Source organism: Aethalodelphis obliquidens, unplaced genomic scaffold (assembly GCF_003676395.1).
Source record: "Aethalodelphis obliquidens isolate GAN/ISIS:26980383/991018 unplaced genomic scaffold, ASM367639v1 scaffold18, whole genome shotgun sequence".
Classification (NCBI taxonomy): domain Eukaryota; kingdom Metazoa; phylum Chordata; class Mammalia; order Artiodactyla; family Delphinidae; genus Aethalodelphis; species Aethalodelphis obliquidens.
The window spans coordinates 25,629,464-25,654,744 of record NW_020837962.1 but is presented as its reverse complement, the minus strand read 5'-3'; the positions used below and the strand labels follow the sequence as shown (position 1 = coordinate 25,654,744).

Sequence of the window (25,281 nt, the reverse complement as noted above, 5' to 3'; positions counted from 1 at the left end):
AGAGGGTTTTTGTGGAAGCAGTGAGACAAATTACAAGGCAATGGCAATGATTTGGCCTAGGATAGCACCTCTGTACTCTCTGGAATGGATTCCCAATATGTTAATGAAGTTCTGTTCCCAGAAAACGTGAAGAAACACGAGCTGGGCGTACCTAACATGGTCTACTACTTGACTCAAAATATTGTTTTTTTGAACTGAATAAACAATGAGATAAAATTACGTATTAGAATGCTCATTGCAACTTAGTGGGATTATTTATGAAAATTTACAGTTATCTCTGAACCATTTACCTACATAGTTCCCACATTAAGATGGCACAGGAATCATCCATCACATCTTTGGTATTTCCCAGGGCTCAATAGATTCCTGTTTATAAGCACCTCAAAATTCTACACATTCTTTATAACATGTTTAAGCTACTGAAATCTGTGTGGTCTCTACATTGTGAGGAACATGCTGGTACAGATCATTATAGTGGGGAGCTTGGCAATTTAATTAGCTTTACCTTCTTCATGGGTAAATGGTAAAGCTGTGTCAAGGAGGGAAGATTAAATGGAATAATAAGAAAACTGCATAGCAAGTCTAGTGTTAATTATGATGGAAGATTTGTTTTGAAATATTTTAACGTTATGCTAGCTGAATATTTTTGTATTTATATGTAATTTCTGCTTTCATGAATTAGTTGCAATAAATTATGGTAATAACGTTTCATAAGAAACAGCATCTCTTCTTAGGGAAGGCTTAAAATATTATTATCGGGCTTCCCTGGTGGTGCAGTGGTTGAGAGTCTGCCTGCCAATGCAGGGGACACGGGTTCATGCCCTGGTCTGGGAAGATCCCACATGCCGTGGAGCGGCTAGGCCCGTGAGCCATGGCCGCTGAGCCTGCGCGTCCGGAGCCTGTGCTCCACAACGGGAGAGGCCACAACAGTGAGAGGCCCGCATACCGCAAAAAATATATATATATATATATATATACATTTATTATTATTATTTAGTCAAAGTAAAGAAGACAAAATTAACTTTGAGTTATATGTTTTTGCTTTGATTTTTGTTGCTGTAATTTTTGTTTTGGTCCACAAAGGCATTTTCAAGAAGCTGGTCAAATATGGCTTTAGCAGATAAAAGACTTGAGAACCTGCAGATCTACAAAGTTCTCCAGTGTGTTCGGAACAAAGACAAGAAGCAGATAGAGAAGCTGACTAGGCTCGGATACCCTGAACTCATCAATTTCACAGACCCCGTCAATGGAAACAGTGCTCTGCACTTAGCCTCAGTTTCCAATGACATCGATATGGTCAGCTTTCTCCTGAGCCTCGGTGCTCACCCTGATGTGCAAGATAAAATGGGCTGTACTCCGACTATGAGGGCTGCAGAACTGGGCCACGAATTGTCAATGGAAATATTAGCCAAGGCAGAGGCCGATATGACTATTGTCGATAATGAAGGAAAAGGTAAGAACTCCCAGCATTTTATCCAGCAATTCACTTTGTAGCCAGAAATCAATAAAATGCATTTTTTGCTTTCCAGCTTTAGAAATGAGTTATTTATGGTACATGGTAGTGAAAGTCTAGATTCTCACTCTTATACCAAAGGACACTATCTCCCCATGATTTGAAAATGATGCAGGTATTTCTTAGGGAAGCCAGTTCTGAGAACTTTCTCATTGAAAAATAATATTAGAATTAGTCAATCTGTTTTTTTTTTTTTAACATGGAGAACTTTCAACATGACACATGTTAATATTTCCATAATCACAATCACCCATTGTAAAATATAAAGTCTCATTTAGAGCTAAAGATGAAGGAGAGCATCTCTTCTTTTTTACATTTTAGAACCTCGAGTAATACTAGATATAGGTTTTGCTCTCAAGAGCAATCTAATGTAGAAAGTAGTTGCATTTAGGAATTTGAGGGACAAAGGTGGATTCTGACATAAACTCCAACTTTCTAGTGTCATTTAAAAATGTATTTGAAAATATGGCTTAAAATTTGAGATATGGCGGGCTTCCCTGGTGGCGCAGTGGTTGAGAGTCCGCCTGCCGATGAAGGGGACACGGGTTCGTGCCCCGGTCCGGGAAGATCCCACATGCCGCGGAGCGGCTGGGCCCGTGAGCCATGGCCGCTGAGCCTGCACGTCCGGAGCCTGTGCTCCGCAACGGGAGAGGCCACAACAGTGAGAGGCCCGCGTACCGCAAAAAAAAAAAAAAATTTGAGATATGGCATTTCCATGATTATTCAGGTGAGATAGCCCCACTTTCTCACTCCTTCCCTCCCAAATCCCATTTCAAGACCACGATCTGGGAGCTTCTTGTCCAAATAACTCAAGGTTCTGACAGGAGGTGACACAGCCTCATGAAAATCACTAAGAAAATTACCTCCAGGCTTAATATAAATTGGTAGATTTAATCAGTTGTTCCAAAGAGTTGCTTCAAGTACAAAGCCATTAACATCAGTCCCACATTAGAGAAATGAGTCCCATTTTATAATGTTAATTAATGTTTTCTGACAGGAGCAGAGTCTGCTTTTTAACTCTCTGTGGACATGGTATTTGAAAAGTGACTTGCTTATAACAAGAGGAGAGGACAAAGAAAAGGAAGAGTTATTTAATTACTTAATGGCACCATGTAACAAAATACACTTCAGATGCACTCAGGAGTCAAATGTGTTTTAAAATGTTTTATTCTGAAAAAAAACCTCTCAACGCTCTGTAGAATATCATTTCCCAAAGTGTGTGTCACGGGCCACTGAATCAGTGGGATATTGATAAGTGCTACATGCAAAATTGGTTTATTCCGCTGCCAAATTTATTAGAGAAACATTGGATAAAACAAATTTAGACATGTTTATTTTACATTTGTCATACCGACCAAAACCAGTGACATTTTCCATATTTATTTGACCATGAGATAGTTTTTTAAATGGCATCTTGTATACCTGGAGTTTCATGGAAACTTCAGTACATTCAGAAGAACGGTAACAAAGAAAAGTTTACCTTCTTGAGTTTGAAACAGAGATACAAATCACAAAGAAAGCAGTCTGAGACATTTTATAGCATAAAAAACTAAAATGTAAGCAATCAAGGTAAAATTGGAAACGAGGTCAAATGAGTATCTGTAGCAAATGCAACAGCCATGAGGTTATCTATACTCATTCAAATTAATATTAAACCTACCAAGGTTCTGGAAGACCAAAGTATGATAAAAACAACCTGACAAATCAAATAGAAAGAAGTAAAAATATAAAATGAAACTTGAAATAAATACAAAATCTTGTTTCACACGTGACCTTGTTAGTACTGCTCCCTCCAGCCTTGATTGTGGTTCATGGTATGCCTACTGCACAGAGGGCCTTGTCTTCCCATCAGTGAACCTAGCTTACCTTGCACATCCCTCAGCTCAAGGGCTGCCACTGGCCAAACTCCTTGGTTTATTCCACTGTAGTCTCTCTGCCCTTAACATCCTATTTTCCGGTGATTGACATTTGACTCACTGCACATTGTTTCAAAAGGATGAGCAAACATTTAAATGGTTAAAATAATGGAGCTTTAGAAGGATGAGGGATGTACTCTAGGTCTAACCTGTACTTTCTATTTGAACAATTTTGCAGAATATGGAGAAGGTAACACTCTAAGCCAAAAAATTATTTGTTGTCTTAGGAAATTAGTTACAGTGTCTGGAATTATTTTCTTTAAGGGTAAAGCTGGAATAGTTCCTTGTAACACCCATTCCATTGGTTCTCCCATTTATAGGAATGCATCCCCAGTCCTCAATTCAATATGCTAGTTCTATTGTGTATACATGTTTTTCTCTTTTGTTTTTGCTTCGATCTTGGAATGTTGATTTGTGTCCTTTGTGGCTTAAATAGTCAGCATGGATAGACTTTCACTGTGTGTTGCACATGCCATCATTATAAAGTAGCCATTTCATAAGTTCCTTAAGGTCTTTGTAATGAATTCAACCTCAACTGGCACTATTTTCTAGATTTTGCTGTTGTTATTGTTTATTGCTGTTTTGGTTCACTCTTACCTACTATGACTTCTCTGTCTTTGATTTTGTATTTTCAACCATGTCCTTGACCATCTTTCTATTTTTAACTGTTTGAGTAACTCTATTTTAGATGCATGTTTATAAGAGATATATTTTGGTTTCTATTTTCACATACATTGTATTTTTATTTTAATGGTAGAGTTTATCCAATTTACATTTATCTAGATGCTCCATAGGTTTGGCATCAGAACTGTCACTTATTTTATATTATGAAAACATAATATATTTAATTTATATAAATACACAAATATGTATAAAAATATTTTCCTCTATGGTCCATGTGTTCTGTGTTTTGTTTTGCTGTGTGTATATATTTTCCTTCTCACATTTTCTAAAATTAATGGTATGTTTTTAGTTCTTTTAATGGCTAACTGGACAGCGTTACATATACTTAATACTCTGTTTATTGAATTAGCACTTTAAACAGTATTCATTAATATTTCTCTATGAAAGATGAGATTGGTACAAGAACCCTTCCTCTCACGTCCTTTACCTCCCTTCCAGTACCTAATTTTAGTACATTAAAATCATTTTAGTTCTCTCAGTGATTCTTTTCATACCTTTAAATAATAAGCATCTATCTCTTTATCTGTTTTAAATAATATCTCAAACTCCAGCAGTAAAAGATAAAGAAAATCAAATGATTACACTGTCTCTCCTTCCCTCTCTTCCCTCCAAGTTTTGTTAAATTACATTATTATTTCTACATTACTGTGAATTACAATATTATTTTCTGTATCTAGAATTCCTAAGGTGATTGAACTTTGGTTCAATGGTTGAAGGGATTCAACATCTATCAAGGGTCTTTTAGTCACATATTCTCTGTTGATCCCCTGTTAGACTCATTTTTGTCATCAAGTAGTTTAGCTCACTCCTTTGGGCTTATATCTTTTGATTTCTTGCATCTTTAAACTTATTGTCCATCACTTTTATATATGAACAATACCTTGACTGAGTATTAAAAATTCCCTGTTTTCTATTCCAAGTGACATTGTAGAGCTCTTTTGGTTATTTTCTAGCACTGAATGTTGCTGTACCAAAGTCTTGCAGCCAGCTTGACTTTTTCTCTTTAGAAATGACTTGAATTTTTAACTGGATGCTCACAGGACACTTTCTTACCTAGCTTTACCTAGGCACCATCTTATGGATTGTTCTTAATCAATTTTTCCTGAGACTCAGTATACTCTGTCAGATCTAGGTTTTTCCTTCAAGAGAGTTTTCTTCTATTATATCTCTCCATTTCTTTCTGTTCCATTTGTTCTTTTATTTTTGAATACCAATTACATACATGTTAAGTATTCTTTGCCTCTCTAGAACATTTAAACTCTTGCATCATTTCAGTTACATTTTTCTTTCAAGTTCTTTCAAGTTTTTCTTCCATGTCCCTGACCATGGTTTTGGCGATGTCTGCTCTCCTTTTTCCTGCTTCCAACATGAACCACTTTCATTTCCTTAGTGGTTTTACAATATTTTTCTCTACCATTTCTTTTTTTAAGCTTTGCTTGCTCAAATTCAACTTTTCCTTCTATTTATCTTTTATTGTCCTAGAAGTATTTATTATAGGTTCAGTCTAGCTTTGTACTTTTGTTTCAGAAAAAAATGTATTTGATTTCTTTGTTGTCATGGAAATGGGTCAGTCAATAATTTTCATGTCGTATAGTTTTTTGAGTATATAATTTTTGCCTATGTTTGTCATCAAGTTTCTTTCCTTACCTTTCTTTCAGTATATTTTTTCATAGGTCACATGCTGGTTTCTTGTTGATTATTGTTCCTCTTTGAATGAAGCCTCTTTTTAGAGTCAAGTCATTACAAAGTCAGTCTGAAGTTTGACTGCTGTTTACCTGACTTTCTTACCAGGGGAATATAAACAATACCCCAGGTCTGTAGTACATTTTTGACATGGGTTATGTTGAGGGTCTGTATGTCACAGGTGCTGGGTATGAAGATTTAGCATTTTTCTCTCTTCAGTAAACAAAATGATTTGCCAAAATGTCAGAGCCCCTTGCCATCTAGTTTTTCTTCTCACTGCTACTGTACAGACAGCCTGCTTCCTATAAACATGGCTGGTCTGCACATTTCATCATTATGTACCATCTCCTTTGCCACTCTGCAGTTTCAGAGGGGATCCAGGGATCCACCAATAGTCCTCTGGCACACACACCCCTGTATATTCCAAGAAGGGACACTGGGGTATAGACTGCAGGATGCCAAATACCCAGGGTCAACCGGAGCTCACATCCCAGCACTCAAATTCTTCCCAAACAAAGTCTTATCACATTTTGGTTATGATTGTTTTCTGGCTCTTATATGAGGTTGGGTTTCTTTTCTGGTATCTCTGTCTTGGTGTTTCAGTTGATTTCAGAGGGAAAACCAAGGCATAAACATCTTTGCTCTATCACCTTCAGCTAGCTAATTATGAATTTGTAAATTATTGTTTGTTCCTTCCTATGTGATCCAAATATAGAGAGACTACTAATTAAGTATTCTTTGGGGATTCTATTTTTCTACAGGTATTTTGTTTTACTGCATTTTACCTACTAAGAGGCATTATCGCTGTGCACTGATTGCCTTGGAACATGGTGCAGATGTCAACAATTGTACCTATGAAGGAAAGCCAATATTCCTTAGAGCTTGTGAAGAAGCACATGATGTTAAAGATGTGTGCCTGACATTTTTGGAAAAAGGAGCCAATCCAAATGCTGTCAACTCAGTATGACTATTCCTGTGATTATAAATATTCCTTTTTTCAATTATAGAAAAAAATTTCAATACACTAATAATCTCTATTAGTGTATTTTTTCATTTGAATATGATAAAATTATCCTGTTAGTTTAGACTGTTCATTTCTGTTCAAAATACTTTAAGATGATATACTTTCATCATCTTTATATGGCATGGCCATGATTCTACAATCTATTTCCTAATTATGTTTGGAAAATTGGTATTTATTATGCATAATGTTAAAAGATCATTACAGGAAATAGAAAAGATATTACTGATGCCTAATAAAAATTTATCTTCTTCAAAAGAAAATATGTAGTTCTGCTGTTCCCCTTAATCATTTTGCTCCCTCTCCTCATTTGGCTAATTTTATTCAGTTTTCTTATCTTTTAATTGTCATTTCCCAACAATAAAAATAGATTTTCTTCTCATTGGAAAACACCTATAGCCTAATTTTAGCATGTGTTTTACCCTCTTTTCTCCCTTAATGCTCTACTTTCTTTACAAGAAACTGCATTTTTCAGCATGATGTTCTTACAGGGACTTTTGGTGTGACCTTGACTCTGATTTTAGAATTCTACATTTTGGACACTGACCCATTTTACTGGCTTCATTTTTCCTATTTGTTACGTGAAACCAATAAAACTGTACAGAACTGAACGTGTCAGTGTGACTCTAAGGCCAAATGGATTTAGACCATATTTATACGGAATATGTTATTTAGTATGACAGGGATAAACAGCATCTGATCTGTTTCACGTCCAGTCCACAGGTCGCACGGCTTTAATGGAAGCATCAAGAGAAGGAGTGGTAGAACTAGTTCGAGGGATATTGGAAAGAGGAGGTGACGTGAATGCATTTGACAATGACAGACATCACGCCGCACACTTTGCTGCCAAAGGAGGCTTTTTTGATGTAATAATCTACTCTTTGCTTTAAATTTTGTTGCTAAAAATATTCTCTTCTTTTTCTCAACATCTTAAAATATCATGTAGGTTACACTGATAGAATTTTTTCTGAGTTATCATCTTGATTTTCCAAAATAATTCTAAAACTATATTTTAAACCAAATATTAACCTTCAAAATATATTTTAGCTCTTTATTCAGTTTTATCTGCTTGCTAACTTATTCTTTTAATATTGCTAATAATGTTTTTCTATATTTTTAATTATGACAGCTTAAAGGTTTTGCCAACTGGGATTACTCCATTTTATGACTCCATTACACATTAGAATTTTCACAGTGGGGAGAACAATGCCAATATACTCATCTCCCTGATGTTTGAGGCATCTAATGACTCATCTAAATTTTTAACTCTAAGTATTCTTATTATCTGGATATATCAGCAAAGGATATCTCATAGGTACAGTGATATTGCAGAAACAAAATAGAAATCGATGCTATCCTATTTTTTTAAATTCTGAATTATATCTAAAATTTCTTTACTGAGTTTTTCTGAGTTTTAACATAATTATCTTTACTTTTGTCATAGCATCTCTTCCCTGCAATAAAAGTATATATCACAGTAGAAGTCACATCTGTTTGGTAAAGAATTTGCTCCCCTGATGATGCTTGCCATAGTCTGATGCTTTCTAAAATTGCCTAAATTTACTTCAAAACAGTAGTTCCCCAGCTGAGTATAGAGTTTTCTATACTCTAGATCAATGTTGTTTGATAGAACTTCTGGCAGTGATGGAATTGTTCTGTATCTGTGCTGTACAATGTGGTACAATACACTACACTTGTGGTTTTTGAGTACTTGAACTGTGGCTAGTGGAAGTAAGGAACTGAATTTTTAAAATTTGTTTTCTATTTAATTCATTTTAATTTAATTCAAATTGACACTCTGGATAGCACAGGTCTAGGTCCCAGTTTTCATTCAGTAAATGTACATTTCTATTCCTCTACAATATCCACTATTTATTTTGCAGATATTGAAGCTTCTCTTTGCCTACGACGGAGACATGGGGCTGATTGCAATGAATGGCAACACACCACTTCATTATGCTGCTATGGGTGGTTTTGCAGATTGCTGTAAATATATATCTCAGCGAGGTAAAATGGTCTACCAATTTCATGCCTAAAGAATTTATAATTTTCCCTCACTGTAGATGAGCAGAGAATTTCAGCCTGTCAAATGTCAGTTGCTTATCTCACACATATATGTAGAAAGAAAATTAAACTTTTTTTCTTATTTACCTTCTGTTAAATCATGAATCTGGCCTTGAAGGTGATAAAAATTCATTTCTCAAGTATTTTTAGGTTATTATTAAAAATCTAAAGAGAATTGTTTATGAGTCAACCAATTATTAAGATGCTTATAGTTATTAAATTCTTATTTAAAAATGTAAATATCAATCTAAAAAAAGACAAACACTAGACACCATGTCTTTTAGTTTGCATTCTTAATTATTTTATTTTTAAAAAGGTACTATCATGTCAAGTTCATAGATAACATTTCTGGGTAATTTTAAATTATAGAGGAAATATTTTGGGGAGAAACACATGAAATAAATGAAAAATTTCATGGAACATTTGGAATATAAGTAATATTTATTATTTTAGATTTTTCTGTAGCTTTCAAATAATTATTAACTTAGGAATATAAACTATGTTTTGTATAGCTTAATGTATTCCTTAAAATAGTAATATTAGCCAATTAAGTTTAAAGATTTGGATCTATTTGGTGTTAATTACATGCTAATTAAATGTACATTCAAAGTTATTAACTCTTTGTTAGAGAGGGAGCTGCATTCTGCTGAATGTTACGGTAGTGTTTTTTTTTTTTTTTTTCCAGTTTATGAGAAATGGGCAGAAACTTAAAGTTCAACAACTTTATAATAGAGCAGAGAAAGTGTTTTTATTTTCCTGTCTTCTACAGAGGAACAGAAATTTTGAAGTCACTGGGATCTGAGAGAGCCTATACTGTAACCACTAACGTTATAAATAAGACTAACGTGCCTGCATAACTAATGGTGTAATAACTGGTCCACTTTGACTTTTTTCACGTTATACAAAGCTCACATTCTTTCCCCATTCCCCTAAAATACAAAGCAGATAAAGGAAAATATATCAACTGCAATTTTTGCTGTCAGCAACTGTCTCATCAGTCTTATTTTCAAAGCTGTTACCATCAGCAGATTATTCTGACACTTCATTTTTAACATTGTGTATTTCTAGAAACTAAAGATCTGCCCAGATTGAGACAAGCTTCTTCAACTTTAACATGCTGATTCCTTTCTTATTGGGACAAACATCGCCCAATATATACTCTACCATTTATGTACTCCTGGGATAAAATCAGAGAAAGCAAATTGAGAAGTAAAGAGCCAGAGCCTGCCAAAGGCCTTGCCTGGTGATGCAGAAAAGTTTCATCCTCCTGGCTGGCTCACAAGACTAGGCTGTGTTTCTGAAATAAATGTCTGAAAATGTTCTGAGTTCTGTAGCATGTTTGGAAGTACAACCACCAGATCCTATGTGGGTGACCTATTTCCATACCAGGCAATTGCTTATCTAAGGCAATCAGAGCAGCAAGAAACCACTGGTCACGAAATGCTCATTTCTGAGTAAACTCCCTGAGTGTAGCCTCTTTTATTCTTAAATGTGAGGGCTGGATTCCTTTCCCACATTAAACTACCTTCCTCAGTATGCTCCTCTTTTGTCCCTGATCTTGTCCCTAGAGTAATTTACAACTCCCTGTAGGCAGTGTGAGGCCAGATCCAGGGGAGAGGAGGGGAGTTTGGAATAGTTCTCCTGAAGCCCCTGTTCAGGGTTCTCCTTCTCTTGGGCCTTTTGCCAGCAGTCAGCTGAAAGTTGAGTATCTCAGCCACAGAGGCACATAAATCACAAAGGGAATGAATGAATCTTTATTTACTAATGATAAAAGAGGAGACAAAATCAAAGAGAGAAGAAAATGCCTTCATATCTTTAAGCTGGGATGTTGGCGTCTTTTATCCACACAAAATTTCTAACAGGGAGGAAACTGGGAGCAGAAGAAGGCAAGATAAAGCCGCTTTAAAACCCTTTGATCCTTAGTGCTGGGCTGAATATAGGAGTGGATTGGGAGATGGTAGATAAACCCCCAGACACCCTGAATAAGCGAAAAAGCTAAATAAAAACAGCATACTCAAGATGACTATGGAATTATACTACGTAATTATTATGCTGTGGAATTATACTGTTGAGAGCAGTCTCAGGTCCCTTTCCCAATAAGTCACTATTCTTCAAACTGTCCAATATAAAAATTTTAGAATCTTTATTGCTCCAATGCTCTTTTTGAGTTTTTCTATCACTAGTAAAATTATCAGCCTTCACATAAAATTTTAATTTTTGACAATGCCATAGGAAGTGCTAATGTTGAAAAACACTGGTAATTAATTTTCTTTTTGATAAGGAATAAAACTATAAAGTGTTGGAGGGACGGGTTTTATTTTTGCATTCGGCGACCTTTACATTTTGGATGCTAGAGATACTGAGGTTAGAGAATCTTTTTTGATTATGTGATGCTTGCAAAGCAACAGAAGAGCCTTCTAGATTCAAAACACTAGAAAGAGCATCTTCATAGTCTGACTTATAATGGGTTTTTAGTGTCTCCAGACATTTATTACAGACAACACAGCCTTCTTGATAGCATTAAGTAGACTCCTTGATGCATTCAGAAAAGTTTATTTCTTTGGAGAATGCTTACATATAATGTTGGTCCCATCATTTTAAGTAAGGGTCCAAAAAGGAAAACGAATTTTAATGCCTAATTGCACAGTTCTTATTCTTTCACGTTTGATGAACAAATTACTTTTTCTTCTGTTAGGCTGTTCACATGACCTTACTGCAAAACAGCAGGTCAATATAAATTACACTAACTTCATGTAGAATACAGTTAAAGCATAGTTTAAGATTTTACACAGATTTAGTCATAATCGTTCAAAAGAAGCAGGTGTCAGTTATCATCCTGAGTTCCTAAGGTCCTATTTAAGCTGTTTGAATCCAGCTTCCTTCCAAATTCAAATGTCACCCTTACTCTTTCCCACTAGTCAGGAAGCCTCCTTAGCAAGTATCCCAATATGATATTTGTTTCAAATATCTATAGGGATTAATGTCCTAATCCTTTGGGAAAAGATACTATCAATAGGAAACATATCTCCCTCAGAATTCACCAAAGTAAAGCTCACGGAAAAAAAAAAAAATCATAGCTTAATTTTGTAGTTATAAGAGCTAAATGTGCTTACCTTTATATACAAGTAATTTGGGGAGCAACTTTTGATTAATCACTAGAAACTTTAAAAACTGTTGGATGCATGTCATTTGTGGAGTCATGCAGATGCCTTGGCACCATTATAATCATGATGCTTCCTGTTTTAGGATGTGATCTGAAATGGAAGAATTTGGAGCATAAAACGCCCAGGGCCTTGGCTAAGGAAGGCGGCTTTAAAGCAGCCACCAAAGAAATACGGCGGGCGGAGCAAATCGCTAATAAACTGGCCCGGCCAGGAGCCCAAAATCCGAATCCACAATTGTACCTGAAACTTCACGATTGGTCCATAGAACATGAGACTTTCCTTCGGGAAGCCCTTTCGTTTGTGGACAGGGGCGATGGGACAGTCACCAAGGAAGACTTTGTGCTGGCGCTGGAGGAGAGGCAAGATTTTATGAGCTCAGAACAGATAGCTACCATAGCTCAACTTCACGAAAAAGTCCGGGGCGGAGGGGTCAACATTAACGATTTCTTTAAAGGAACCAAATACTTAAGCAAGTCTTATGTCCTGGGATCCTATGGACCTAAGAAAATTAAAAAAGGGATGGCCAAAAAAGCCAAAAAAGGCAAGTTTGTTTTACCCTTCCCAATCTGCATCATCCCTGACCACGTGTTTCCACGCCAGAGCGAAGGTGGGCTGCCTTGTTACATGATTGAAACCTACAAGCATGTAACTGATTGCAATCGCTTTAACCGAGATCATCCACCCGAACATCCCATTCAGGATGACTCTGCTTGGTACATTGACGATCCAGGGAAGGTCTTTTCAAACATTAATTTTATCACCAAGGCGGGAGACCTGGCATCTCTGAAAAAGGCGTTTGAATCAGGAATACCTGTGGATATGAAGGATAATTATTACAAGACACCCCTAATGACTGCATGTGCCAGTGGAAACATAGATGCGGTCAAGTTTCTTCTTGAAAAAGGGTATGACTTTTGGTTGAGTGAAATTTAGATTTTTGGGAGCCTTCACATTTCAAGGAAGGCTAAGACACATTCAGCTCCAGAATTTAAGTAGTGCAAGAAAGGGCTTCATTCCTGAAGTCCAGATCACAAATAGATCCTATACTGGGAACCAGGCTAACGGAACATAGGAGTGTGTGTACACAAAGACCGTTTGCCAATAACAGCTATGCACAAAGTGAAGGCCAAGAAGTTTTCTCTCTGAGGGAAAACAAAGCCTTCTGATTAGGTATCCCTGGCCTCCCAAGACAATTTAATTTGGTCTCAGAGCTTTACCTACATGATGTGGAGTTGCTTTTTATTTTATTTTAAATTAAAAACAATCTTTTTATTGTGGTAAGAACAGACAGCATGAGATCTACCCTCTTAAATTTTAAGTGTAGGGTACAATATTGCTAACTATAATCACTATAGTGATTATAATATTGTAGAGCAGATCTCTAGAACGTACTCACTTTACATGGAGTCATTTTTAAATCTGTCTCTTTTTTCTTTCTTTCTTTCTTTTTTTTTTGGAGGGGATCCCAACAAATTCAAGCAATTTGTTGGTAGCCATAATGACTAAGCACCATTTCATTCCCCTTTCCTTGGTTCATTTGTAAATATCTTTAAAATAACAAAGCATGACATTTAGTTTAACTTTTAAATCTAAAGCAATTTCTCAGGCTTAAGTCCTTCTTTTTACCATTGCTGAATAACCTGGGGTAACTTTCTTAACCTTTTTGTGCCTCAGTTTTCTCATTTTTATAACGGGGTTCTAATGGAACTCAGCTCACAGGATTTGTTGAAGATTAAATGAGTTAAAATATGTAAAGCACTTAGTAGCCCAGTAATTGCAGACTTGATAAAAGGTATTATTGTTATTAGTACTATAATGTTTAACTTCAAAGAAGGATTTAAATGTGTTTATTATAGAGAGGGAGTATAAAGCAACTAATGACAATGTGAAGTGTTGGGCAGAGAATTTTTAAATAGGACTAAAATTTTATTTTATCTTTTCATAGTTTCTGGATGATATATTGCTTTCAATAAAATCAAAAGAATTAATTTTCTTTTTTCATTTAATATTGGAGTATAGTTGATTTAAAATGTTGCTCTAGTTTCAGGTGTATAGCAAAGTGATTCAGTTATACATATACATATCCATTCTTTTTCAGATTCTTTTCATATATAGATTATTACAGAATATTGAGTAGAGTTCCCTGTGCTATACAGTAGGTTCTTGTTCATTATTTATTTTAAATATAGTAGTGTGTATATGTTAATCACAAACTCCCAATTTATCCCACCCCCTCACCTTTCCCCTTTGGCAACCACAAGTTTGTTTTGGAAGTCTATGAGTCTGTTTCTGTTTTGTAAATAAGTTCATTTGTATCATTTTTTGATACAAAATTTTGATACATTATAATGCTTAAAATTTTAATAATGAAGGTGCATTTAAAAATTCATAACATACAGAGAAAGTAGATACAAAATGAAATAATATAACTTTTCTGTTTCCTGTTAGCTTTGATCTTTCATCGGATCCAGTTTTTCCCTGATTTTAATGATGCAAAATTGTAGCCCTTAGGTTACAATTGTAACCTAAGGATCTAAGGGTTAAAATTGTAACCCTTAGGGTCTAAGCACCTTTTAAACTAAACAAAATGTATATATACACAAAGTTAAGCCTGTTATAAAATGAAGGACACAGGTCAAGAAAAATTATGGCACAAATTTAACTTGACCCAAACCTTCCTTGGTTTTCAGTTGAAAAACCTGATAAAACTATGATATCTTCCTTAGCATTTTTATCCTCTAGTGCTTGGAATAACCCATATTTTTAGCTCATGCATCTACCTCATTTTACAGGGCTAACGTCAATGCAACAGATAATTTTCTGTGGACTCCGCTTCATTTTGCATGCCATGCCGGCCAACAGGATATTGTTGAGCTTCTTGTTAAATCTGGAGCCGTGGTAGATGCCCTTTCAATCAACAACTCAACTCCCTTAAGTAGAGCCATTGAGAGCTGTAGACTGGATACTGTAAAATACCTACTTGATATTGGTGCTAAATTCCAGCTGGAGAATAGAAAAGGCATGTGTTCTCATTATGGGTGATTAGGGTTAGAAAAGGAGGATTTATGTTAGATTCCAAACCCGTTTAAATCTATTCTTGTAGGACCACATTTTCCCTTGAGTCACTGCTGCAAAAACAAACCTGAGTAAATGTTATGGAACTTTATCGTATACACAGTGCTTCTCAAATCATTGGTGTGAAAGAACCAGTTCTTTATGTTGGTGATCCATTGTGGATGGAGACTTTTGCAAAATATAATGAAAATGATTTAGAAAAATGAAGAGGAAAAAGCCCATAAAATACAAGTCCAAACTTTTTTTTTATCATTGGATTCAAATGACATAAAATTGCTATAAAAATTTCTAAATGTAAAAAAAATTTACTCGTAATCCCTGTATTTATTTCACTGTGGCTGTGTAACCATTAGTTTGTAGACTGACACCAGTCTGCAGATCACATCATGAGTCATCACTTTGTCTTAACAGTCAATTCCTAATAATCGGCATAGTTTGAAGCCTCTGTAGACTTTGGATTCCTTCTAAAGTTGGACAAATCATTCCTGAATTGAGGCTCTTTCTAGGAAGTAAATGGGAAGCCTACCTATGTCATAAATATCCCATGTAAATACGTGGAGGTGTTATTTTCTTAGAGTGGAACCCATTGCTTCCTTTGGATCTGAAGGAACTTTAGTATCTCTGGCTGCTTCAGGCTGCCTCTGAGTCACAGGTAATATTGTTAGGCCTGCCTGAGGACGTTACAGGTGTCATAATACCCAGCAATCTGCATAGAGCACTTGAGACCTCCAGTTTCCCAGGCCTTTTTGAATACACCTCCTTCCATCATGGGAAGGGGAGGACAATGTAAAATTGTCACACACAAAGGAATGTGTGCACTGTGGGGAGAGAACCAGCACTCAGATATTCAAAATGTAATCTACCACTATTTCCTATCAACTTTTTAAGAAACATGCTCAAAATAATTAACAAGAGTAAATGGTTTTGCTGGTAAATGGCACTCTAAATGATGAGATTGTAGAGCTGGTGCCACCTTAGAGAGTATCTGATCCAGCTCTGTGACTTTATACATACCATTCACTTCAGTAATCACCCTTGGTACTGCATGCTTAGAGCTGATGTGCTGAGATTTTGCTACATGGTTTATTATTAATCTGTTTAATGAAACTCTGAATTTATGTTTTGAGCAGGGCATAGTGCCATGGATGTTGCAAAGGCTTATGCTGACTATAGAATAATTGGTTTGATTAAGGAAAAGCTGGATAACTTGCCAAAACCAGCAGAAACTCAAAAAGCAAAAGGCAAGCCACTGCTTAAAGTGAAGACTGAAGGCCCTGAGATTAAGAAAGAAGAGGTATGAAAAGCAGTTGACCTCCCATTAGTAACTGGTGGGGCTGCGGCACCATTTACATATTGTTACAGGACATGGGCAAATAATATGCAGTCCATGTTTTCAGCACCATTATGCAATAGTATTAAAGAAATATCTAGCAAGAAAGTTCCTGTTACTGAAAAGCCTAAAAAGTACTCATTGCAAACAGAACCCACACAAAAACCAGTTGGTTCAACTAAATACCATTAGAATGTTGGAAAAAATAACTGGTATTGGATATGTATACACTCAGACCTGAATTATACAGATTTGATGGGATGGCCCCAAAAGGGGAAGAAGAGTAACCCTTATAAGAAATGAAGTAAAACATGATTTTCCTTCATTTTGGTTTCATAATCTTTCACTACCCACCTTACCACCCCACTCCCAAAGAATTTTAATGATTACTATGAACCCAGGGATATGTAACTTGGATATCCTGCAAAATAACTCTAGAAGGTTTTAAAGGTGTCAAATTGTCCCTGGTAATCTGGAATGGTTTGGGTGCCTCTAAATTAGCAGCAGAAGATCGAGGTTGTTGTTTATGGGGATTTCTGCGACACCAAGAATTTGTCATTCATTAGCAGGAAGCTTTAAGTACATTTCTAGACTGAAAGCTTCTTTTAGGGAAGCAGATGGATCCCTAGAGATCCTTGGCTGACATAGGATAGGGGATGAAATTCAGGAAGGAAAAGCTTTAATGCTATCAAATTAGAAAGGGTTAGAGAAATGTAGGTGGTAGGAAGTAGGTAGAGTTGAAGGGATGATAGGCAGACAATAGAGAGTAGTAAGCATAGAGGAAGAGAGTAAGGATGGCCAGAGGTGAAGGAGGATTGATCAGCTAAAGCTCCTGATACATGCACCATTATCATTTTGGTAGGAATACACCCTTCTGATTAATAATGTCCACAGGTCAAGGATGGATATCTGAAAAACTTTTGTGATCTGTCACTAATACTAATTAAATAAAGTTAAACGAGGCAAACAAATGATCTCTCCTCACTCAAAATTATAATAATATTCTATTTCATTTCAAATTATAATTTGTATAGTAGCATTTTTAGTTTTTTCTGGCTTCAGAGTAAGATGCGGAACAGCAAATAATGTTAGGAAGTATATATAGGTTTTTGCAATTGACAGGTTTTTTTTTGGTCTTGTTTCCAGGAGCCACTTTCATCAATGTATACTGTACCAACCATAGTGGAGAAAAAGAAGGTGCATAAGGATAATGTGGCTTACCTCAATTCATTGATTACCAGTGGTTATACCAAGAAAGTGGATATCACATTTATTCCACAGAGGGTAAGTACTTTAGAAAGATCATAACATGGTATAAACTCATGACGTCATTTTTCAAATACTTTTTATGCAGAGCACCCAAATGTCCTTATCTTTTCTAGTTATTATTTGGAGGTGTCCTTTTTCTAGGTCCTACTACTTCTGACTAAGTAAGTCCAACTTGTATAGCTTCCAATATCTGGTATTACTCTTTTCTGTATTAACATTTTAATTTTCCTTGAACAATTGGAATCTTCTTCAGTTAGTGCCATTCCTTATAGCCATGTAGTCACCGAGTTCTATAGATACTTTCTCTGGGTACACCTTAGAGCCCAACCCTTCCTCTTTTTACACACTATCACCATCTCACTTGGGAGTTTCATACTAATCAAGACTGGATTTATTCAGTGGCTTCCTTAAACATCTACAATTAAAAAGGTGAAGATGTCTTTGGAGAATAAGAGTGGTCTTGACAATGTGCATCAAGCCATGCTGAATAAGAGACCACCAGCTCCTTCTGCCCTCTACTGTGAAAATAATTTTGACTTCCCCATGAGACATAAAGGCAGTAAACCCAAACTATCTATTAACTCCATTGCTTCCTGGTTTTGACATCCTAAAAATGATCAGCAGCTGGCCTAAGGGTCATCAGAGAGGTAACTGAAGAGCATTTCAGTTGTCCAAATAGTCACCATCAGAAACAGCGATGCCCACATAACCAAAAATGTTGTGTAAGAGATAAAAGAGATTTAGAAATAAATTTGATAGTTTTAAATTAACCATCTTGAAGATTGTCTGGATATTGGCATGTTTATTGGCCATCATATTCACACCTGCTCTGGATGTGGTTGTTTATTTAAGGATGTGGTTGTTTATTTAAGATCTGGAGTCCCAAAGCCACCACAGCAGAGCTGATCAGGAAGAGGGAACTGCGCCGGGAGCGGTTCTCGTACGAGGTAGATTTTGATGACTTCATGATGCCCTTTCAGAAGCACATCACAGAGAAAGCGCAAGCATTGAAAGCTGCCTTCAAGACCTAAATCACAGCAGTTGCTTCTTGGCATAAACATTTTGAGGCCCAGGGACCAAACGTTGGAGAAAGTAGATATTTCCATTAAAGCCAAAACAATCCACAAGTAACCAAATATTTGTTTTTGCTTTAACAGCTATAAATATTCTGAGCTGTCTAGAGAAGGTGTGTTTTATTTTGCAATGAATTGCATGTTATTCTGCATAAATCTCCCAATTTCCCTCAAGAATGTAGTAGAATAAATGGCATTTTTTGTTATAAGCATTGTCAAAGAATTTACAAGATTTACACCATTATGTTTGTTAAAGATATCATTTTAGTGGAAATGGATGAAAACAATTTGATATTAGGGAAGAGAAGTCGTTTTTAATCCATTAAGAAAGCAGTTTTGTTCTCACACATCATAAGTGATATGGATTAGATTTTGTTTTTTTATGGCATTGGTATATTAGAAGACAGGTTAGTTATTTTGTAAAATGGTTGTTAATTGGGTCTGATTTGTCTTACATTTCCTCAAGAATAGATTCAGGTGATGCATCTTAGGCAGGAAGACCACTGACATGATGGTGTGCCCTTTTCAGTACATCATATCAGGAGGCACATGATGTTGCTATGGGATGTAAACTTTGTCACCTTTCATCCCTTGATTAAAAGTGGTATGTACTTGGTTTCTCCTCTGTAAAGTTACTCTTTTTCCTTTTGTACTTAATAAAAATCTCATGGATACATCCTTTGAAACTACGTAAATTTCCTGTTACTCCCATGACTTTCACCCTCTAATTTTAACACTCATGTATGACTTTTGCCTGAAAAAATTATTACAGTGATGGTTGCCATAAAATTATGTTCTAATCTCATCATTCTTTCTACATTTCTTAGTTGGTTTTGTATTGTTGGTCAGAGCTTTCTCTTCTTCACCATTAATTTGTGTATTGGTTATGTAATCAGTATGGACTCACGGTTTTCTTTTTCGCTTAATGGGTTACAATCATTTACTACCATTATTTATTTTGGTGCTCAAATTGTTCCTGATTTGGCCAGTGGAAGCTCCTTCAAGCTAGCTCCTGAGGACAAGACATTTTGTTTCCTTAAGTAACTAGAGGACTCTTTATTTCTTGAATGTGAGGGAAGATGACTATCCATGGTTTCATTCGGGAGCAAGGAAAATGAGTCTGCAATGGGAGATTTTCAGAGTCTACAATTCTCTGCTATCACCCGGTGAATACAACACATTCTCAATGCCAGTTTCATAGATAGTGCTGTTCTGTGATCACCCTCAACCATCTGCAAACATAAACTGAGAGAAAGTGTTAATGTCAAATCCTATTCTCTCTCATATATATCAAGTGTTTATATTCGTTTGAATGACTCAACAACATGCTTGAATGAGAATTGTGTGAGGAGACATTCAAGTGACTAACTTTATTTTGGGTTTAACTCTAAACTCAAACAGAGCAAAGCCAAAGTTCTTTGATGCCCCATAAGGCCATTAGTGCTATTCAAAGAGTGGTCCATCAGTCAACAGCATCAACATCACCTGGGAGCTTGGCCCCCTCCCACAAAATTATTGTACAGAATCCTACATAAGAATAAAAAATGTTTTGTAGAGGGCATTTTACTGGCATAAAAAGACAGTCTGTCAAACTTAAAAATGTTAAGTTAAAAAATATTATAAATAGTATGAATAGTAATTTCAGACTTGTAGATATGCAACACACATAAATAGTAATTTTTCTGGATTTTAGAATTATGAATTGACTGTTATCTTATTTTGCTCATCTGTTTTATTTTTTACATTGAATATTAATTTACAATAAAAAACAAACAACAGAAGACAAAAAATACAAGTCAACCCAGAAGTCCAGCATACCAAAGTGATTTTATTAGTATTTGCCTCTTTTATTCCCTTATATATATTGACTTAGTTAAGATTCTCTCAGAAGGAGACGCTGAGCCAAGAAGTCAGGTGCAAGTGATGTGTTAAGGAAATGGTCCCAGGGAGACCAGGTGAGGGAAGCAGGCCAGGGAAGGGAAAAGAAGCCAAGCACAGAGGAGCTTTCTGGTGAAACCCCAGCTTCCATCCAACCTGTGGGGAGCTGTGGAGCACCAGGCAAAGGCTCTGGGCTTCTGGATTCCCAGGTCAATCAGTTACAGACTACAGGCTAGAGAGGGTACCAGTAAGGCTATTCCAGTGCTCAAGGGCAGTTCAGTGAATTGGGTCACGTTGGGAACTACTGGCTGGAAAGCATTCAGCAGCTTGCTGCATGGGTGGGTGCGCCTTATGGGAAAAGGAACCCCAGGGCTCTGGATGGGCACCAATGGTGTGTGCTATAAGAATGTATATACAGGAGCTGAACTTGAGAAGGAAATACTCTTCTCTATACCCTCCTCTATACTGATCTTTACATGAACACTTGGGTGAGCGGGTTAAAAGTGTGGTTTTGTAGTCGGTAGATTTGAATCCTCACTCTGCCATTTACCAGCTGCACATCTACGGATCAAGTTACAAACTGTCTCTGAGTCTCAATTTCATCATCTATAAAGTAGGGCTAATAATATGCCCCTTAATAAACTGTCGTGAAAATCAAATGGAATAACATCTATAAGGTTTCTAGGTTTGTGCCTTTGCATAGTCCGTGCTCCATAAGTGATTTGTTTTTAAACTTCTTTCAGTCTCGGGCTGCAAAGTAAACCCAAAGGAGGCACAGGGATGAGGACCCAGACCTAGACAATCAGAAGAGTATAAAGGATTCACTTCCAGACTGTCAGCTGAAGTGATTTAAACCTGTAAACATTTTATGTAGCTTTTGATCATCACAGAAAGATGAACAGTATGCATTTGCTATGGAAATAGTTACTAATCCTTAGTCATAGTCATTCTGGTGGATAGTGAAACAAATGTTCAATTTTTTTTTTTTTTTTTTTTGGTCTGCAGAGCCTAACCAATTTCTTATAGAGTCTAAATAGTCAGGTAATGAAAATAGTGTCTTAGGGTGAGCTCCCTAGAAATAGGGAGATGGAGACTCTTGTGTAAGTATTTTTTTGAAGGAGTGTTCCCAGGAGAAACTTGTAAGGGATGATGGAAGCAGAATAAAGCAGGAGGAGGACCTAAGAAAGAGAAAGTTAGCCCCAGCCTGATTCCATGGGGAATCGGCTCTGGAAGATGAATTGTAGCACAGAGGTTGCCCTGCTCAGAAGGAAGGAGGTTGGCTGTTAGAAACTTCAAGTTTTTCACCTTGCTCACTGACAAGGTGACTCCAGTCAGCCAAGGGCAATCCTCCAGAGGAGAAGGTAACTCTGAGCCCAAAGCAACCACCAACCTCAGCAGCTGAGCAGTGGCTACTCCGGCTGTTAATGGAAATGTGTAGCACTGTAGCATCTGGTACAAATGACATGTTTTGTGTGCAAAGTTTTAGGTGGTAATGCCTTGAGGTTCATTTTGTATAACATGCTTTCTTCTTAAAAAGAATGTAACTTTTACAAACTTCCAAACTTGTCTAAATTATTCTTAATTACAAAGAACAAGAAAGAACAGCAATGAGAACCAATTCAGCAGCTACTTAAAAAGAGAAAGCAATTCACAAATCCCACTGGCAGCATCTGTTTCTTCAAACGTGAATTGAGCATTATCAATCACTAAAAATTTTAAACAGGAGAGACATGTTCAACCTCATGCTCAGGATAAGGTCATGTCTAATTGGTACAAATGAATCAGCTCCAGTGCAGTTAGCTTAGCAATTTTTATTAAATTCACAACTTAGCAAATTCACTCTGTAGCATGAAGGTGCCCAAGAGAACCACTCAGCCTATAGTCTGTTTTTAAGGAAGGTAGTATGAAAAGAGAGAAGGGAGAATTCAGATGGCTTCTACAAACAGGCATAAATTTGAAGTAAATAGTCAACTGTACTGCATTATTATTTTCCAAATATTTGTAGAGGGTATATTTTTTCCTGAAATTGTGTTTATTTAACAATGGATCCTGGGGGAAATTTACAAATGAAGGTAGATCGGGCATTTGTGCAGATCAAATGAACTCATGCCAACATTCTTGGGTCCTTAGGTAATTGTTACTATATCATGAATTTTATCTGGGCAATAAGGAATAACTGAATATTCTGTTAACATTCTGGGAGTCACTGGAGATTTTTTTATCCTAGATAAATAGTTGAGTATTGTGTGGTGTATGTGTTTTATTCAGAATTTAGAATAATGGCCTTTCCTTTTTATCTTCAGCAAATAGTAAGACTTTGAAGAAGAACTAATACACAAAAGATGATTTAATTTCCATAGGTTTAGTTTTTTACAAGATGATTTGAAATATCCATGTATTTCTTTACATTTGGGAGATTATTATGCTCTTTGTTATTGGGACACGCAGGCTCCAGTGTGGTCTCCTCCTAAGAGAATTGGAAATAAAGTAAGTATTCCCTCACCTCATAAAAAGTAAATACTGAAATCAACACAGAACAAATGAAATGACCAATAGGCAAAGGATTACTGAAAAATATTTATCAGTAATTCATCCCAAGCTAAAGCTATAATATATTGTGAGGTAGGAAACAGATGGGCCCCTGGGCCGGACAGCTGGTGTTTGTCAAGTGGAGTGAAATTGAAGCTTTGTTCTCACCCAGACACTCCAAGGACAAAGCTAGTGGCAGAAGCTGAGCTCTGCTAAAGTAAAGAGATAAGGTGTCTGCTCCTGAGATCAAGGAAGACTTCCCTGTCTGCACATGGTGTAGGAAGGCTACTTGGGGGTCAAAAAGGAAGGGGACCCCACCTAATAATCAGTGTGGACATGCACCCACAGCCCTCTATGGTGGGATCCATGTTAGCAAAAAGTTGCACATGCATCTTGGGGAGGGTTCTAGAACCAGTCAGGTGCCAAAAAAGAAATGAGATAATTGACCAAACGTAAATAAAGACCCAGAAGGACTGTCCTATATAAGAGATTTAAATCACCTCTTTACTGCACTCCTCCTCATTAGGGAGGATGCCCACACCCTTTATCTCTGGGTGTGTATTTCTGCCTTGCTTCTGTCTTAAATAAAATGCTTCTCTGTGTGCTCTCCCATATGTTGTGCTGCATCTCATAATAAACTTTGTGCCTGTTTTTACAGTTGTTGCCTCCTTGACACATTCTTCCTTTCAAATGGGAGAAAGAGCCAGGGCCACTTTGCTCCTAGCCTCTAGCCCCTGGTGGTCTGGCGGCTAGAATTCCTGGTTTTCATCCAGGCTACCCAGGTTCAATTCCTGGGCAGGGAACTAAGATCTGTCTTCAGGACTGCTCACTGCTGTGTCTCCGAGATCAGTTGCACAGCTAAAGAAAGAGTCAGCCAGGAGGAGGATTGATCAGCAACAGACTCATCACTAAGTGACAACAGCCAGGCCGACTGACTGTGTCTCTCCAGATTCTCCCCTGGGTAGGGACCTCTGGTCTATGTCACCCATGCATTTTTGTTATAAATTTAGACCCCTCAAGGCTGGTAGCACTAGAATTTTGAATCAACCAGCAATGCTTGTTCTGCACACAGTTTGGTTTTATTCATTCATTCAGTGTATATTTATTGAGCACTGATAATGATAATCCTGGAGCTGTTCCTTTCTCTTCCCCTGTGGTGCCCCCCCCACCCCGGAGCATGATCTAGACAGATTGTTTCGGTGTCATCTGGCTTCCAGCTGTATTGGGACAATGGCAGACACTGGTAAGAGAAAGGAGTGGAAAGGAAGGAGAAGAGAAGCCAGGCTAGTTCTCCTTTTCCCTCTTTGCCTCAGGCTGCATCCCAGGCAGTAGCTGTGTCTGTCTCCCCCATAGCTCCAGTTCCCACCTGAATATCCTGCCCTGGTTCCAACTTCCACTGTGTGACCCTGGCCTCTGAGCTCTGGTGGAACCACCTCCTCCTTCTGTCCCTCTAGCCTAGGGATGGTACCAGCTTCCTTTTTTTTTTGTAAATATCTGGGCCACCTCACAGTGTCCTGGTTGACTCCTCGGCCTCTTCTATCACCTGTGCCACCAAATCTTTGCATTAACTTCCCTTCTGTGAGAATGCAGAATGGTTTCTGCTTCCCTGGTTGGATCTTAATTTACCATGTATCAAGCACTACAGCATGTCAGGAGAAGATGAAATGCAAAATGAGGCATGACCCCTGCCTTCCTGGAGCTTTCAGTTTGTAGGAGAGACATATTTTAATAGAATAATCACAAAATACATAAGTGACAATTACACAAGTTTGGATAATTGGAGATTATCACAAGACTCACACAATTCCACAGGATATACTTAAGGAAGTTTCTCATATAAGCAAAGGATATGGCAGGACAGAGTGCACAGGCTATCATATTTTGGTCTAAGACTTCTAGGCATAACTCTCTATGTCCTTTCCTAGTTGCTCAGGACCGGGCACACTTCATCTTCAGATTATACACTAACAAGATAACGGTGAGCCCAGGCATACATTTATTGAGGGCTTTTTTATACCACTGGCTATATAAAAACCCAGGCTGTGTAACCTGTTAAATCAGGTACAAACTATCAATCTACAC

General features: G+C 37.0%; 1 protein-coding gene across 1 annotated transcript; it reads left to right on the top strand.

Moving 5' to 3' along the window:
* The first annotated feature begins 1,069 nt into the window (after positions 1-1,069).
* Positions 1,070-18,900, top strand: ANKEF1 (ankyrin repeat and EF-hand domain containing 1). The gene is made up of 9 exons (XM_027118342.1): positions 1,070-1,453; positions 6,558-6,757; positions 7,534-7,683; positions 8,701-8,824; positions 12,128-12,950; positions 14,838-15,064; positions 16,251-16,414; positions 17,597-17,734; positions 18,592-18,900. Exons 1-9 carry the CDS (start codon positions 1,108-1,110, stop codon positions 18,748-18,750), a joined length of 2,331 nt encoding a protein of 776 aa, XP_026974143.1. The 5' UTR covers positions 1,070-1,107; the 3' UTR covers positions 18,751-18,900.
* The last annotated feature ends 6,381 nt before the right edge of the window (positions 18,901-25,281 follow it).

Excerpts from the sequence above, each read along its gene's own strand:
- ANKEF1 (XM_027118342.1), top strand. The coding sequence starts at position 1,108 with ATGGCTTTAGCAGATAAAAGACTTGAGAACCTGCAGATCTACAAAGTT. Across the intron at positions 6,758-7,533 it reads ATCCAAATGCTGTCAACTCA|TCCACAGGTCGCACGGCTTT; the intron begins GTATGACTATTC and ends TTTCACGTCCAG. Across the intron at positions 16,415-17,596 it reads CTGAGATTAAGAAAGAAGAG|GAGCCACTTTCATCAATGTA; the intron begins GTATGAAAAGCA and ends TCTTGTTTCCAG.